The sequence below is a fragment of the Hemibagrus wyckioides genome, linkage group LG16, assembly GCF_019097595.1.
Source record: "Hemibagrus wyckioides isolate EC202008001 linkage group LG16, SWU_Hwy_1.0, whole genome shotgun sequence".
Lineage (NCBI taxonomy): Eukaryota > Metazoa > Chordata > Actinopteri > Siluriformes > Bagridae > Hemibagrus > Hemibagrus wyckioides.
The window spans coordinates 20,615,239-20,630,771 of record NC_080725.1 but is presented as its reverse complement, the minus strand read 5'-3'; the positions used below and the strand labels follow the sequence as shown (position 1 = coordinate 20,630,771).

The 15,533-nt window shown below is 40.1% G+C and overlaps 2 protein-coding genes across 4 annotated transcripts in view; both read left to right on the top strand.

The window, feature by feature from the left end:
* The window catches only part of LOC131366899 (protein unc-13 homolog B-like), a 90,662-nt gene that overhangs the window by 36,301 nt on the left and 38,828 nt on the right, over nt 1–15,533 (top strand). For all 3 annotated transcript variants that reach the window (XM_058411888.1, XM_058411889.1, XM_058411890.1), the window contains 2 exons: nt 6,252–6,548; nt 7,290–7,380. In XM_058411888.1, coding sequence (XP_058267871.1) covers nt 6,252–6,548; nt 7,290–7,380 — 388 coding nt within the window. The remainder of the gene's footprint in view (nt 1–6,251; nt 6,549–7,289; nt 7,381–15,533) is intronic.
* LOC131366900 (uncharacterized) lies at nt 9,415–15,529 on the top strand. The gene is made up of 2 exons (XM_058411891.1): nt 9,415–9,653; nt 12,640–15,529. Exon 2 carries the CDS (start codon nt 12,745–12,747, stop codon nt 15,091–15,093), a length of 2,349 nt encoding a protein of 782 aa, XP_058267874.1. The 5' UTR covers nt 9,415–9,653; nt 12,640–12,744; the 3' UTR covers nt 15,094–15,529.

The window sequence follows — 15,533 nt, the reverse complement described above, 5'->3', positions numbered from 1 at the left end:
CCTCTTTGCCTCACAGGTCAAGTACAGATACCCCAGCCATTTTTAAGGCAGAGTGATCCCTCATTATATATTTTCCCAGACCAGCATGCACATCACAATAACGTATTTTATGGACTTGATCCTAATCGTGAACACTATTGGAGCCAAAATTCTGTGCCTAGGGGACAGCTGAATAACCAATCAGTGAGGTATGATCCATGGGAAAGTTTCGAGGCATGGCCAGAATGGTCTCAAAGCTTGATTATGAATGTGGATGAAAATCAACAGTATTATTCCACACATGACTGTATGGCATTTAACAACTTTCAGGAAAATAACCTTAAGCAGCAAGAATATCACAGGAATACATCCAACAATTTAAATGTTCAAAAAATGTGGGGCAGCCATAACAGTTTGGATATTGTCAATAATTGTGGGTCCTGTATTGAAGAAGGAGGTGCTTTAAATTTGAGTAAAAAAGGCAATTCTAAATATAGCAGCTGTCATTCATTCAGTGAGGAGAGCTGTTGCAGTTTAAACAGTGTAGCTTATCTTGAAGGGTATTATGAGGAACATCCAACAAACTTATCTTATTCTGCTAATAGAGAAAATGTATACACCAGAACATACAGACAACTTGCAGTCAATGAATGCTATCCTGGCTTAAATGATTGCTCTAATGGCTGGAATTATACTTCTGAAACAGCCGCAGATATCGAAGACTATGCATTTTTTGAAGATATGGAATGGTACCAACAATGGCTCTTACTTCTTGAGCAAGGTATGTGGTGGCCAGCAGATGATGGAGATTGTGGATACTTTGTCTACACCGATCACGAGTATATCTATGCGTTACTGACAGATGGGTCTGGTCAGTATGTCTATGTATGTGCTCCAGAAGATGAGGTGTGGGACAATAGGCAGATGTCTGATAACTATCCAAATGCCTTGCTCAATGATGAGATGGTTATGGTGTGTGGTTTTAAAATTCCTCTCTATAATGAGGATGAGCTTTTCTGGTTTCCAGGACAAGATCAGAATGAGGCCCAGCTTTTAAATGCACCACTTGACTTGTCTGATGCATATAGGAAAGGTAATGAAATTATGAATATGAACTTGGAAAGGTTCTCTCAGATGTTTGAGAGCTCTATTCCTGCTCAAAGGCAGCAAGCTATGGATTTTTCATTGTATCGATTAAACAAGGTTAAAATGGACACAAAGCATGGTTCTGCTGACCAGGACCCTTTTCTGGAAGTCCTGGACCTGAGAGTTAATGGAACTAACTGCAATCTCAATAACAGTCGAAACAAAGAACTGCTATCTCCAAAAGTCTGCATTTCTATTTCTCCAACTCAAACAACACACTCATCGGGTGTGTACAATTGTTACCAGCCTCGTCAGAGACGTCGTTCATCCTCTGGATTACAAGTAAAGCATGTAGATGACACATCAGAGGAAGAATGGCGAAAAAGAGTTCAGCCTGGAGTACAGCCAAAAAAGCCCATCAATAAAATATCATCTCTCTTCTCTTCTCTTGTTGGAAAAAGTCAAGAATCAGAGTCACACAGAAACACAACTGGCTCGAAAACTCTCATAAATGCTACACATCGTGGAGTGTTACAAGAAAAATCTGACAAGTCTTCAGTCCCCGAAACCCAAAGTGTCAAGGAGATTAAGTGTATTCCCTCTACAGGTCTTCAAGATATAAAATCAAAGACCATAAAGAATGATGGTTCTCCTTCTGTAATTCCAAAAGAGAGCACAAATCAGCAGACCTCTGAAATGAGGTCACCTAGAATCTTGCCAACAATTCCATCATCTGTAAGTGCCCAAGGTGCAATTCACAAGCCTAAACTGGCTAGACAAGCCACTGTATCTCAGCAATCTTCTATTCCTGAGGTTTCTACAAACTCAACAAAAGTACCTATCCAATCTGTTTCTTCTATATACACACAGTGTGGTGAAAAACCTTCTGAGCAAAATCAAGGAGGCTTTATAAGTTTTTTCCGGAATGCCATGGGAATAGAGGAGCCAAATCAAGAGTCTGTCAAATTTTCTCAACCTGTAACAAAGAAAACAGAGAAAAACAAATATGCCCTCGATGACGTAAAAGATTCAGTCACCGACAAAGGCACAGGAATGAGGAAACTTCTGGGGTCAGAATTGTTGAACAAGGAAAACACTACTTTGCACCTGCCATCAGAGGAATGCTTTTCACAAAAATTCTCTGCACAGCATCACTTTGGTTCGAGAAATGATGCTAAAGAAACAGGCCATGTTTATCGCAGGACTTTGGAGTCTGAAGGGATTCAGAAGCCACAGAGACAGAGTAGATTCAGTCTAGGCAGTCAATCAGATATCACCCAAGCATCACCTCAGGAACAAATGCCTAAGAGTGCGTCACAGATATTTACCGCTAATGTTAATGATGGACCGATTTCGGGGGGTTCTCATACAATGCCACCAACTTCTTTCAATAAATCAGAACCTTCAACCAAATCAACAAGCACCTTGTTTGGCTTTTCATTTGCAATCTCTGGACGCACAAATAATAAGGAGGAAACTGCAGGGAGAGGGCTACTGTCAATGTTCAGTGATTCTAGTCCACAACAGGTAGCAGCTTCTCAATGTGAGGTTGGGGGTGAATCTGCAAAAAACACAACAGGCAATCGAATCATGTCTATCTTTGCCAGTTCCAACACAGAAAAGGCTCCAGTGTTAAAACAAGCTACAGAAAACGTACCTAAAATTGGGACATCAAGCATGGGATTACTTTCTATGTTTAATGCCACTAGTACTCAGCAAACCAGCACACTACACAGTGGATCTTCAAGTCAGGATTCCTCTCCAAAAGAAGCACCAGGAAAAAAGCATGTGTTTAGTGGTCCTAATCCACAGCAGAATTCTTCACCTAATCAAGCATCATCTCATGAAATTGTACACCAAGATCCTCCAAAAACCGCTTCACAAGAGACGGGATCTATTTTTGGTGGAATATTAGGTGGCTTTTCCACCTTTAATGAGAGACCAGTTAAAAGCTTGTTTTCTAGGCTCGGTGGCACTAGCCCACAACCTTCATCGACTCCACAACCAACAACTGTTCCAAAGGCAGATGCTGAAATTCCAGAGGAAGTGTCACCCAAACAGCTACATGGGGTTGATGTAATCGATGGTGTACAAAAACCACAACTTGCTACAACTAATGTTCAAGAAGAAATTCCTCAAAAAGAATCACCTGGAAAAGGTATACTCTCACTGTTTGGGGTTCATAGTCCACAAGAGAATACACCTCAAGCAACACCCATTCTCAGTGGAATTTTATCAGGCTCCAGTGGGAATAATGGGACTGCAAAAGGATTACTCTCCATGTTTAGCAAACCAAGCAATGAGCAAAATGCTAAAACTGACTTTCAAATAAATGCACAGTCAGAATTATCCCCTGGAGCAAGTTCAGTGGAAAATGAGCAATCTACCAAGTCTTCAGTGAAATATATGTCTCCAGAATCTAGTGCTCCCACCCCACAACAGCCAGACTATATTGATTCGGCTTTACCCGAGGATAAATTGCCCAATTTCAGCACCGTAAATCAACCATATTCTATTCCTTTCACAAGTGAAACTCCAGGTACAGGTTTTCTGTCAACAGTTAGTGAAGGTCATTTGCAATCCAATGAGGCACCATCTGTACAGACTTGTTCTTCTACAGAAACTGCATCTGCTGTTCCTAAGGATATTACTTCAGTTGTTGACGCAATTTCTGTACCTATGGAATCAACTAGTAATTTACCCACCCCTCCAATTTGTTCAGCACCTGAGGTCACTTCTCAAAATGCAGTGTCTGGTTTATTGTCAATGTTCAGTGTCTCAAGTACCCAAAATACAGCCCCTCAATCTGGGTCTGTACTTGATGGAATTTTTCCAGGTACCACAGGACAAAAGGACATTCCTGGCAAAAGTCTGTTTTCTATGTTTTCTGGCCCAAGTTCAAAATCCAGTTCAGATGCAGAGGTTCATGAAACTTCAGCCTCAAAAGAACCCCCTGGAAAAGGTTTGTTTTCAATGTTTGGTGTGACAAAACCACAAGACCCTTCACCTCCAACATCATTATTGGGGGGCATTTTTCCTAGTGGCATTACTGCTAAAGATGTTTCAGGAAGAGGTCTGCTTTCCATGTTTGCTGGTCCTAGTCCAACAACACCACCCAGCAAGACAGAAACAACATGTAAACCACCCGAATCTGGAGGACAGTTTAATGTGTCCTTATTTTTTTCTCAAGGAAGTGCTTCAAAAGAAAAGTTATTCAGTGAAGAAAAGAACACTGAGTTAAACAAATCTTCAGTTATGGGATCTGGACATTCTGGAGGGAACCAAAAAACAGCTAATACAGTTTCAGGTGATAGTACTAAAAGCATTGATGGTAATGAACAAATGATTTTACTACCACAATCTGGAGCATCAAAACAAAACGTTTGTCCTTCCATCACTAAAGCAGAGGAAGAAACTATAGAGGTAACAGCTATGGTAGAAAGAAAGAACATAATGGAGTCTGCTCCTATTTCTGGAGAATTAGCTAGCAATACTTGCTCATTGTCAGAGCAAAATGAAAAACAAAATTTGCCACAAAATGAGATTCAACCTCAGCCTAAACAAGAAGGCATGACTACACCAGAATCAGTAACTGCAGAGAAAGAAAGTCATCAAAAAACTCCAGATGTGGAGAAGTCAGTCTTTGATGCATCAGCTGATGTCGTTTCTGGATTTATGTCTAAAATGTTCTCTGGTGCCAGCTCTGGTGGACCCTCTAAAACATCAAGCGTTTTTTTCTCCTCAGCTCAAACTTCATTTCTTAAGTCAACATTCACCAAAGAGTCTCAGTCACAACAGACAACTTCTCTCTTTGGTTTTCCAAGTAGCTTGCCAACCAACAATCTAAAAAGTGACCTCCTTGGTATGTTCAAATCACATGAGACAGACAAACCGGCCAAAGCATCGCTGTCCACTCTCTCAACTGAATTTGCTGTCCAAGATCAAAGAGTGTCTAATCCACCAAGAGTACCATCTTCAGGGGACATAAAGTTGACAGAAAATCTAATTGGAACAGAATCTGATTTAGCTCACCAACCACAGCATCAGGTCATCGAGTCAGATGATCTGGTTACAAATTTAATACCTACAAGTGTGAACCCACCTGAGGATACTTCCTTAACTCTTAATGATGAAGACATTAAAAGTGATACAGTAATGGGGAAACCATTCGTCATTGGAGAACCTGAAGATACATCGACAGATGAGTCAAGGACAGCTCAACAGCCTCCTGTATTGGAACAACCCCAGTCTTTTATTTTTGGCAAAGCTGGTTTATCTCCGCCAAAATTTAGTTTTCTTTCTGAATCTGAAGATGCCAGAAAGTCTATTGGGTCTTTGTTTTCTTCAGTTGCTAGCAAAGGTCTTCCCACAATGCCGCAGATGGATGGAGGTGGCCTTTTGTCTGGATTCAAGTCTTTCTCAACAAGTTTGTTTTCAGAAGAGAAGCCAATAGCATCAAATAATGAGCCAGCATCACTCTTTGGATCAAAAATAGGCTTGTGGCAAAAAGAAACACCAATCTCTAAAAAAATGCAGACCCCTGATGATGTTACAGCCCAGTCAAACTCACCGGGGTATCCAGAAAGCACATCACATGAAACTGACCTCAGCCTTTTGGATTCAAAGGAAATAAAAGATAATGTAAATGAAATTATACATGGGACTGTGTCAGATTTAGACTGTTCGGAGTTTGAGGACCAAAATAAAAGCATAGGTTCTGTAGATGAGTCCAAGCTCCAAATTAGTATTTCCACACTTGAGATAGATTGTCCATCCCAAAATGAGCAGGAATCTCAGATCCAGCTCCCATCCTCTGCAGCCGTCTCTTCAGGATTACAGCAGGAATGCAAGGAGCTTTTGATTGGAAAAAGGCTAGTAGCATCATAAATCTCTCCCAAAGAATTTATGATGACCTAACATCAACATTAGCAATAGTGGTAGTGGATTCCTCTGTGATGTTTTATAAATCCACTTTTTTGATCAAGTATGTGTGTGTGTATACACATAGTATTTCATTTTTTGTGTTTTGTGTCTACCAATATTCCCATTCTAGCTCATTAGTCCATCAGTTTCATCCTATCCCGTAGTCTATTTTCAATCATTGTTGTGTTCCTGTATTTAATATTGGTTTTTGTTTTGTGGCTTATTGTGTTTATCTTTTTTTTGTCCCCCCACACACATATCAGTCCTGTTGGCAGTAGTCGTTTTGGATCTTCAGGAAACCTCAGTCAAGCCAGTTCTCCACTGAGTGAAATGGGTCAGGACAGTGTTACAGGTTCAGGGCTAAAGGAGTCCTACCACTCATTTCACAATACAGGATATCGCCCTCCTGCAAATGGACACCACCCAGCCAACGAACAAACCACCTGGGGAGAAGATGAGGGGTTAAAATCTATTCAAGAGAAGGGAAGAAGAGAAAGCAGCACCTTAAAGAAAGACAATGTTCCCCAAGTGGAGAAAAAGCCAGAAATATCTCAAAAAAGGTATCTATATACGTGGATGTGCTTTGTGTAGAACCATGTATTCGTTCAATCTACTCTAAGACATAACCTGTAACTATTAAGTAATGATTTTCTTTATATTAGCTATAGCTTATGTGGTGAATATGCTAATGAGAGCAAAATAATAGTAAGCCATGCTGGTATTTTCAGTTGAGATTTCTGCCAATGTGTGCTGGGTTAAATTAGGTGGGGGACCATAATGAGGGAATATTGTGAGTTGGTGATGTCAGATCATGTAGAAATCATAATTATTTCATGGCATGTTTATGGGAGCTCTTTGTCACAGAATCTGAAATGACTGCTTTTTTACTTATTTGGCTTCTTTTCCCAGATGAGCGACTTTTTTTATATACACAGTTGTGGTTTTGTTGTGTTATAGTTATTATTTGAAGTGGTAAAAGCATTGGGAATCCATGTGTACCTATTGGTGGCAGGCAATTAAATGGAAAGCACATTATACAGCCACACTGCTGCTACACATTTGCTAATAAGCTCAGTTCGTGAGAGATCTTTAGTACTTGGCTCTAATCAACAATAAGTTCGGTTCCTTTTGCTTGTAGTGCCATTTTCCTTTCGCAGTCCCATTAAGCTATGCCACTTTATAGAATGATCTCATTCATAGCAGTTTATTGTGAGCATTTATTTGAGCAAGTGCCGGCTAACTGATTGCACATATTATACTATAAACCTGTCACTATACTATAAAGTGTGTCTCGGTCTCAGTTTCCAGGATGATGGATCTGCTTTGTCTGTCTCCGCTTCTCGAGTTCGCTGGATAAAAGCCTTCAACAAAGTGAGACTTCAGCTTCAGGAGGTATAGTAGGGAGCTCATACCATCTATTCCCTCTGTTTATTCCTTGTCCAACTTATCCTTTAAGTCGTTTAAACCTGTTATTTACTCCTGTAATCAACATTTTACCATGATATACTGTGTTGAAAATTTCTGACAGGTAAGTATGAATCACATGCATTCATACTCCCACTCAGTCATGAACCAAATCCCTTTGATTGATTGAGTTTCACCACATCTTTGGAATAATATATGTTGGAAAGCACTGCTATAACTGTGAATTTGCACTGGTGCTCCCTCAACACTCGGAAAAAGGTCAAAGTGTGATGTGCGAAAGTATCTTAGGAACTGCTTAAACTTTTATTTATGTCAGTCAGGTAAAATCTGCTGACATTCTGCTACTCCATGCCTCATAGCTCTAATCTGTAAAGGTCAGAAGTTCTCTAGACATCAGAGATAAAAATCTGAAGGACTAATTAAACACAAACACACAGCAGGGACGGATTAGCAACTCCTGGGCCTCTGTTATTGTATGTTAGCAAATTGGTAAACTGTAAAAGGACGACATTATTAATATGACCTACACAATTCTCTGAGAAAGCCTGTCAGAATCTAGTTGGCTAATATTAGCTGTTAAAGTTACATGAATATGAGCTAGCGGTTTTCTGTGGAATCCTGTAAGGTTGGCTCATATTAGCTTGCTTGTTAGCATTAGCTGTGGAAATGATCATATTTATGAATATGACCTACAAATCTGAAAATTCATGTCATGTTGGCTCATGTGAGCTGCAAGAAGTATAACATTTAAGTCATTTGAGGAAATTCTGATAGTTTGTTAGCCTGGTGGTGCTAGCTGAGAAAATTCTAACCAGAGATTTTGTCGGTTTGGATCATCTAAGCTTGCTGGCTAATGCTAGCAGTGAAAGTTGTAACATTTGATGAATAAAGATCCTTGGAGAAATCCTGTGAGAAGCTAACTGACCAGAATTGGCTGGGAAAATTGTAACCTATACGAATATGACTTTTCTCTCAGGTTTGGTTGTGTTAGCTAGCTAGCTTAAATGAGTACCAGTGACCTTTTTCTTCCTACTTGAGGTCTATATATGGATTGAAAGACACGCCCAGACTCCCATTTATGGTCTTAAACACACACTTTTTCTTTTTTTTGTACTTCTCCCTATTTGCCTTGACACGCTGTAATTATGAGATCAGGGTTTCTGTGCTTTTTGGTGTGCTTGAGCTCGGCATGTGTGCGACTTTATTGGAGCTTAAATCAACCCAAGGCGTTGATGAAACTGCTGAATGAATAATCATGACTTTTTTAAATAAAAGTCAAAGCAGCTGGAAGTACATTCTGGAAAAATAATCATATAAGGAATTGTATTTTATTATTGAATAGATCTGTGTGTGTGTTTCTGTGTGTGTGTGTGCCGCTGTTGGATGTTGGGTGTGAAGCAGAGCAGTGCATTAATATAACTGAGTTAATGCTAATGAAGTACTTTTATTCAGCAGTTCTGAAACGAGGCTCCATTATAGTGATTGCTAGCGTGATGGCCGGTGCAGGAGCCAGCGTGAACGCCTCCTAATTGTATAGCGACTTGGGAGCAGACTTTCTTGCACACACGTATGCATTTCTGTGTCACGAAGGACACGGGGAAGCCATTAAAAAGTCAGCAATTTAGAAACTCTACCCATGATTTATTATTCCCTGGAATAAATGTGCTGTGACATAGGTGTGTGACTGAAATCTGGATAAATGTCGTCCTTATTCCGGATAAATGTTGTTTAAACATAATGTTGTCCTTTTAATGTTGTCCTTCATCTTCATTAGGCATCTTCATCTAAAAAAAAAAAACTGAGAGAAAGGAAGTGAGGGAAAAATATGAGAGACTAAGTAGGGAAAGATTAGCTTAGTGCAAGAATACGTCTGAGGATACAGACTGAGGTAAAGGAGAGAAAGAAAGACTGGATGGATGGAGAGAAAAAGGAAGAGAGAGAGAGAAAGGGAGAGGGAGGGACGATGGAGAGGTTTGTCCGAGAGTGAGCTGCTAGACTGTAACAGTGCCGTGGACTGTACTCCGTTCAACTCTGTTTATCGCACAATAAACAGTGCCTCCTTTGCAAAATCCACTTCCTGTGGCTAGTGCTCTCTCTCTCGATCACTCCTTCCATCCTGACGAGGAGGGTGCGAGTGTACTGGTGGATTTTTATCCTCGGGATGTTTTAATTGTTTCACTTCTGACACTTCTTATGTGGACGGTTTTCTCCGAGTGAAGCCTCTTCTCCTGTGCTGTGTGGTAAGATGATGCTTTTTTTGTCCAGATTTCTCAGCACTAATATTCCACATAAAGTAGCATGTTCCTTTCTCATCAAACTTTCAGAAACGTCAACTTTAATAATATAATCTAAAAATAAATCAATAACTAATCAGCGACTTCAGGTATTTTGGAAATAATATTTAAAGCAAGTCTGTCGACCTTCCAGAGCACCGGCAACGAAAAAGGACAAAGATGGATGAAAACTGAGAAAAGGGCTCAGGAATATATAATATAAGCTGTTAGTCTTGCCCTACAGCTTCCAGATGATTTAGAGAGAGCTGAGTGCAGTAATGAGATTAAACAGGACATGGCCACTGAGAGCTAATTAACTTGATTTCTCAAATGGTCTAGGTTTTGATTTCTGATATAAAGTAGAGTAACACTAGACTCAAAAGCAAAGCAATAGCAAGGAGTTTTGTATTTTGTGCATGTTTCTAGAGTTTCAACTAACATACATTACTGAATAAAACTCTGCTTTGGATTTGTTAATGACAGCAACATAATTGCTAGCAATATATGTATATATAATTTGCATTAAATGGCACTTATGATGTCTGCTTTTGGAGTTATCAAGTTTAGCTACACACAGTTCAGTAGTATTTGGTGTAAAATAGCCTATGTGCATAAATATTGTGCGGTTTGCTAAGTCTATAAGCATTACACATGATCAGTATAGTGCTTGATAAACTGTTCAATGAAGACCAAGTTGAAATTATTTGATGCTTCAATGCAACATGTGGTGGGGCAGTGGTGGCTCAAGTGGTTAAGGCTCTGGGTTGTTGATCGGAGGATCGGGGTTCAAGCCCCAGCACCACCAAGCTCCACTGTTGGGCAACTGACCAAAGGCCCTTAACCCTCTCTGGTGTATCATAGCTGCCCCTGCATTCTGTCCCCAAATCCCTCAGCTGGGATATGCAAAGGAAAGAATTCCACTGTGCTGTAATGTGTGTGTGGCGCTAATAAAGGCTTCATGCTCTCAGTTCAAGGCTTCATGCCTTCAGTTCTGTGTCATCATATTCCAGTCCAGAGGTAGACACAGGAAGTGTTTGAGTAGACTCCAGATTTCTAACTATGATCCATCATGACTTTTTCTATTTGTTGTTGCAGTTTATTCCATCACAAGGGTTTGTGTAAAGTGTTGAGCAGAAGACAGCTCCTCAGGCTAGAGGTGTCAGAAACGGAAGAAGTTTTACTGTTAAAGATGTCACGGATTGGCCAAATTGTACAGAGAAATATGTGACTATTCCTTACTTTTCAGTTGAAATCTGTTGAGAGATGAAGCTGTCAAAAATGGGAACACAAAGCACTTCTATGGATAAAATATAATCAGTTCTAACCGATGAGGCTTAGAACTAGGTGTAAAAATAATAATAATAATAATAATAATTAATGGTTAAGCATTGAACTTTTAGTTATTTTCGTTGCAGGAAAGAATTATTTTAGGACCCTTTTGGTACAATTTTTCTTTCTTTTTCTTTTTTTGTTTAATTTCTCATAAAGTTAGCTGCAGAAATGTGCCATAGTTGAAAAATCCTTCTGCACCTTCTTCCATACCTGCATCTATCTCTGAGTTTTTTTTTAATGTATACGAATGATTAGCTTATGGATCTGGTAGACTTCATTCAGGAGCAAATTATTTATTTTCTGTAGGTTCGCTTCACACACACACACACACACACACATATATACACATCCATCTTGTGAGTGATATTGTACAGGCTGGGGGTAGTGGGTGTGTTAATATGAATGCAAATTTTGTTTAAAGTTTTTGAGACTCAATAATTTGTTTGCATAAAGTTTCGTTTCAGCTTTAAATAATGATCCTGCTAATCTTTAACAAAACCTCATACTCTCTAACACACAGTATTATTGATTTTATTTAATATTGCATACTGTTAGCATTATGGAGCTACCATGGTCAGAAGAAAATTTGTAATTTTAGTCAATACTGTTTCTAAAATAGGTACCGGTCAAGGCTGCCTGAAAGAATCATCTGAAATGACCCATTTCATTCTCTGGGCAGTGAGCCAAAGCTTATCCTTGAGTGCCACCACGGCAAACACATATTACTGGAGTCTCAGTTACAATCATGTCAACTACTCAGTGCATTTAGGAGCATAGCAGGACTGTGTCTGAATTTCAATGAATCTCATTGTGCATTAGCCATTAGCTGTGCATATTATTAGGGCATATTATGGTGAAATGGATTGCTGTTGCTTGCTTCAGATAGTGACTGACTGCTTATCCTCATTGATGTATTAGTAGTAAGCAGTGTAGCCTCATGATGGATTACTTTTTCTTTAAAATGTAATATCTTAGTAGACTGCACTTTTTAAGATAGATAGATAGATAGATAGATAGATAGATAGATAGATAGATAGATAGATAGATAGATAGATAGATAGATAGATAGATAGATAGATAGATAGATAGAACAGTTAGATTTTCCCTCAGGAACAATAATATGTGTGGAGAATCAACTACTGAAATCATTACAGTCGGGTATATAAAGGGGGAGAAAAACAGTCCCTGCAATTATTCTGCTGAAAAAAGACCAGCTAAATGTGGTGTCAACCTGTCAGCCCGGGGAAATGGTAAAGCAGCCATTAGACTCAGCGGGGCTCTAAATGACAGTGGTGCCTACAGCTGGACTGCTGTAACTCTCACAGTGTGGGATTGCAAGCTGAAATACCCAGCCTCATGAATTTTAAAGTCTGCAAATTCAGAAACAATTCAGACAAATGCTGTCAATAAGAACCTGAAGATTTAATGCATCAGTTGGATTCACTAAATGGACTGTATGTATGTCCTTGATATTGGTCGCTGTTGCTGTGGTTCAGAACTGATTCAGCAGTTTGCTTAAGAAAGGTTCATGTCTACTCTTCTACTGAAATACCACTTGACACATATGTTTGCCTCAGTATGAGTTTATAGAACTGAACAAGCATCTTTTTATGCACTACAGGTGACCATTCTTAAGTGCCTTGTTGCTGAACATCATGTAAGGAAATAACTCCTAAGCTGGTGAAGCTAAGTTGGTCGACACTTGAAAATCTGATGTTGATGCGGAATGTTACCACGAAGTCATAGTGATGAACGGGATGAGACAAAGGAAACTGGCATCTTCCAGTCCAAAAGGAGAGACCTGGGCAAGAAGAGGGCCCAGAGCCTCAAGGTCCGACATGGCTTTTGTAAGAAGATTCAAAAAGTTCTTCAGGGCCCAGCAGAGTTGGAGACTTATAACGTTCAACACACCTCTGCAGAAGTGGAGGAAGACATGTTCATCTATGGAATAAGCCGGGAACCTTCTAGCTATGAGTCTGGTATCACCTCAAATAAGAGTCCTGTTAAAGCAGACAATAAACGCCTCATGGGGGAGATTAAGTTAAACAGTGAAAATACCCCCAAGAACTCAAGCTCAGTACCAGATAACATCCCAGATTTCATGGACAAAAGAACCAACATGGAAGAGCCACAAACACTTGGAAAAGAAGAGGCAGAAGGTAGAGGAAGAAGCAAGGAAAGACGTTCCAGCACTATAGTAGAGCATATTCTTAAAGAGCTTCAAGGAATCAATAAAATTCAGGAGGAGATCTCCGACTTGAGGCAGTATCTGAACTCCGTGAGCGGCTCTGTCGATGAGGTGTCCTTCTGTGTGGATTCTGTGCTAATGGAAATTGAGGGACTCTATACTGCAAGTACTGGTCAACCTTCACCTCAAAGGCTAACGGTTAATCACAAAAGTGAAAATGATCTTGCAGTTACCCCAAGACGAAGTCCAATGCGAAAGAGGCCTGAAAAGAATGAAACTCCTTATTGTAATGTACAAAGAAAGTCCAGAACCCATCATGCTGAGGTTTCAGACAACTCTGATGCATCATCCTGCAGAGTACACCCTTCCACTTACGCTGATGATGACGGGGATTATAGCCAGGATTTCCCAAGTTCTAGTTCTTTGTCAGGTCAAAGCTTTAAGAGTATAGAGCCTGAAGGTCGTTACCATTCCATGGAGGCAGATCTACAAAGGGCTGGCTGGGATACCTCAGGTATGCGTTTAAGTGAAAGTGGAGAAGGAGAATGGAGTGGGGATACAGGGTGGAGTGAGGAGGATTGCTGCTCTTGCCAGAACAGTGTCAATGATTTAGAAGACCACAGACAGTCTGATAGCTGGTGTAGATATAATGGTGGAGCAGCCAGCAGCACTCCAGGCCACTCTTCCCGAAGCAGCTCTGAGCATCTTTCTTTACTATTTGGACATCAGTATAACTCCTTATCAAGTTTGTCCAGTGCTGCAGACTGGAGACATCCCAGGAGACATACAGGCCTCCATATTGAATGTGATTGTACACTGAATTGCCCATATTCTCGTAGTTCAGGTTACCACACCCTGGATGCATATGTAGATGACTTGTGCAGTGGCCCATCCACAAGCGTTAGCTGTTCCACATTGGTGTTGACAGATTATGATGACGTCTGCCATGATTTGAACTCTTCTTGTGAAAATTGCCTGAATGTTGGTGTGTATTCTGGAGACAGCACAGAGAGAGACTTGCACAAGAAGGTTTACCCAAGCATGTCTGCAGAACAGCTTGCTCGAGATGACTCTGAGAATATGGATAACTTCCCACAGCATAATGCTGGGATCGATGTAGTAAAGATAAACAAAGCCATGCTGACCTTTCAGTCTGCTCTTCACGGAGCTATGAAGAGGCTTGACGCATCCGATGAGAATAGTTCTGACATTCTTGAACACCATTCCGATGAACTTGTGGAGGATGACTCAACTGTAGCGGGATCTGATTTAGATCAGGTTATAACCAGCACTGAGACCTTAGATCAAAGCTTGTCACCTGTCAAGAGAAGATTTCAAGAAGAATTTGACCTAAGTGAACTACAAATGGACCAAACGAACAACTCGGAGATCTTTGATCCTCAGGAATCAACTTCTGGTACAGTGTCTCCATCTTGTATTCAAACTGAATTCTACTCAATGGACCATTCATCCATTGAAGATGAACCTCTAACAGATCAAGAGCTTTTGCATGAAGCCGGTTCTCTTGAATTTATCTCGGCGACAGTAGAGAGCAGTCACTGGGAGTTGGGTCATAAGGAAGTGACCCAATTTGTCTGTCAAGGCACTGAGCCAGGATCTCTTGGGACAGTGCTTGAAGCAGAGGCTGAGTTTGATCAAGTAGAGGCTCAGGTAAACTCGGGCAATGACGACCCTGACCAGGTAGACTCTCACCACCAGAAGTGCCTTGCCAATATCCAGCGTGTTCTCAAGGAGCAGAGACAAAGACATAGATTGTCCCAGATTTCTAGAGAGTCAAAGCATATTTTTTCAGAGCAAGAATTCACTCCAGGTACAATTTCCACGTGTGTCTGTGTCTTTAAAAATGTTTTAATCTTTTTGCAGTAAACTTACCATAGCTGTTTTGTCTTGATCTGTCTTGCAGACGAAAGCAGTGAGGTTTCTCAGGTCACTTTACAACTGAAATTGCACTCATGTATTTCCATCGTGTCTTATTCATAACTTAAAGCATGCTGAGTTTATCATTGCATGTGACCAATACAGAATATTGTCCTCAGTCTCAGTGACTTGTGTCTGTTTTTATCACCATGCTATTTTTTTAAAAGTACCATGTGTTATTTTAATAAATCTAAGAGCTTTGGCATCGCACATCCTTGGAGGAAACACAAAGATGAAGCACCATTGTCTTTGTGGTTAATTCATGAAAGTGGTGAAACTCAACCAATCATCATTTATCTTGCTTTTTATCATGTAGCTTTTTTGCTTTTCTTCAGAAAGTCTCCTTTCACAAGACTGAAATACCAATCAGAATTGTTTCTCTAAATAAA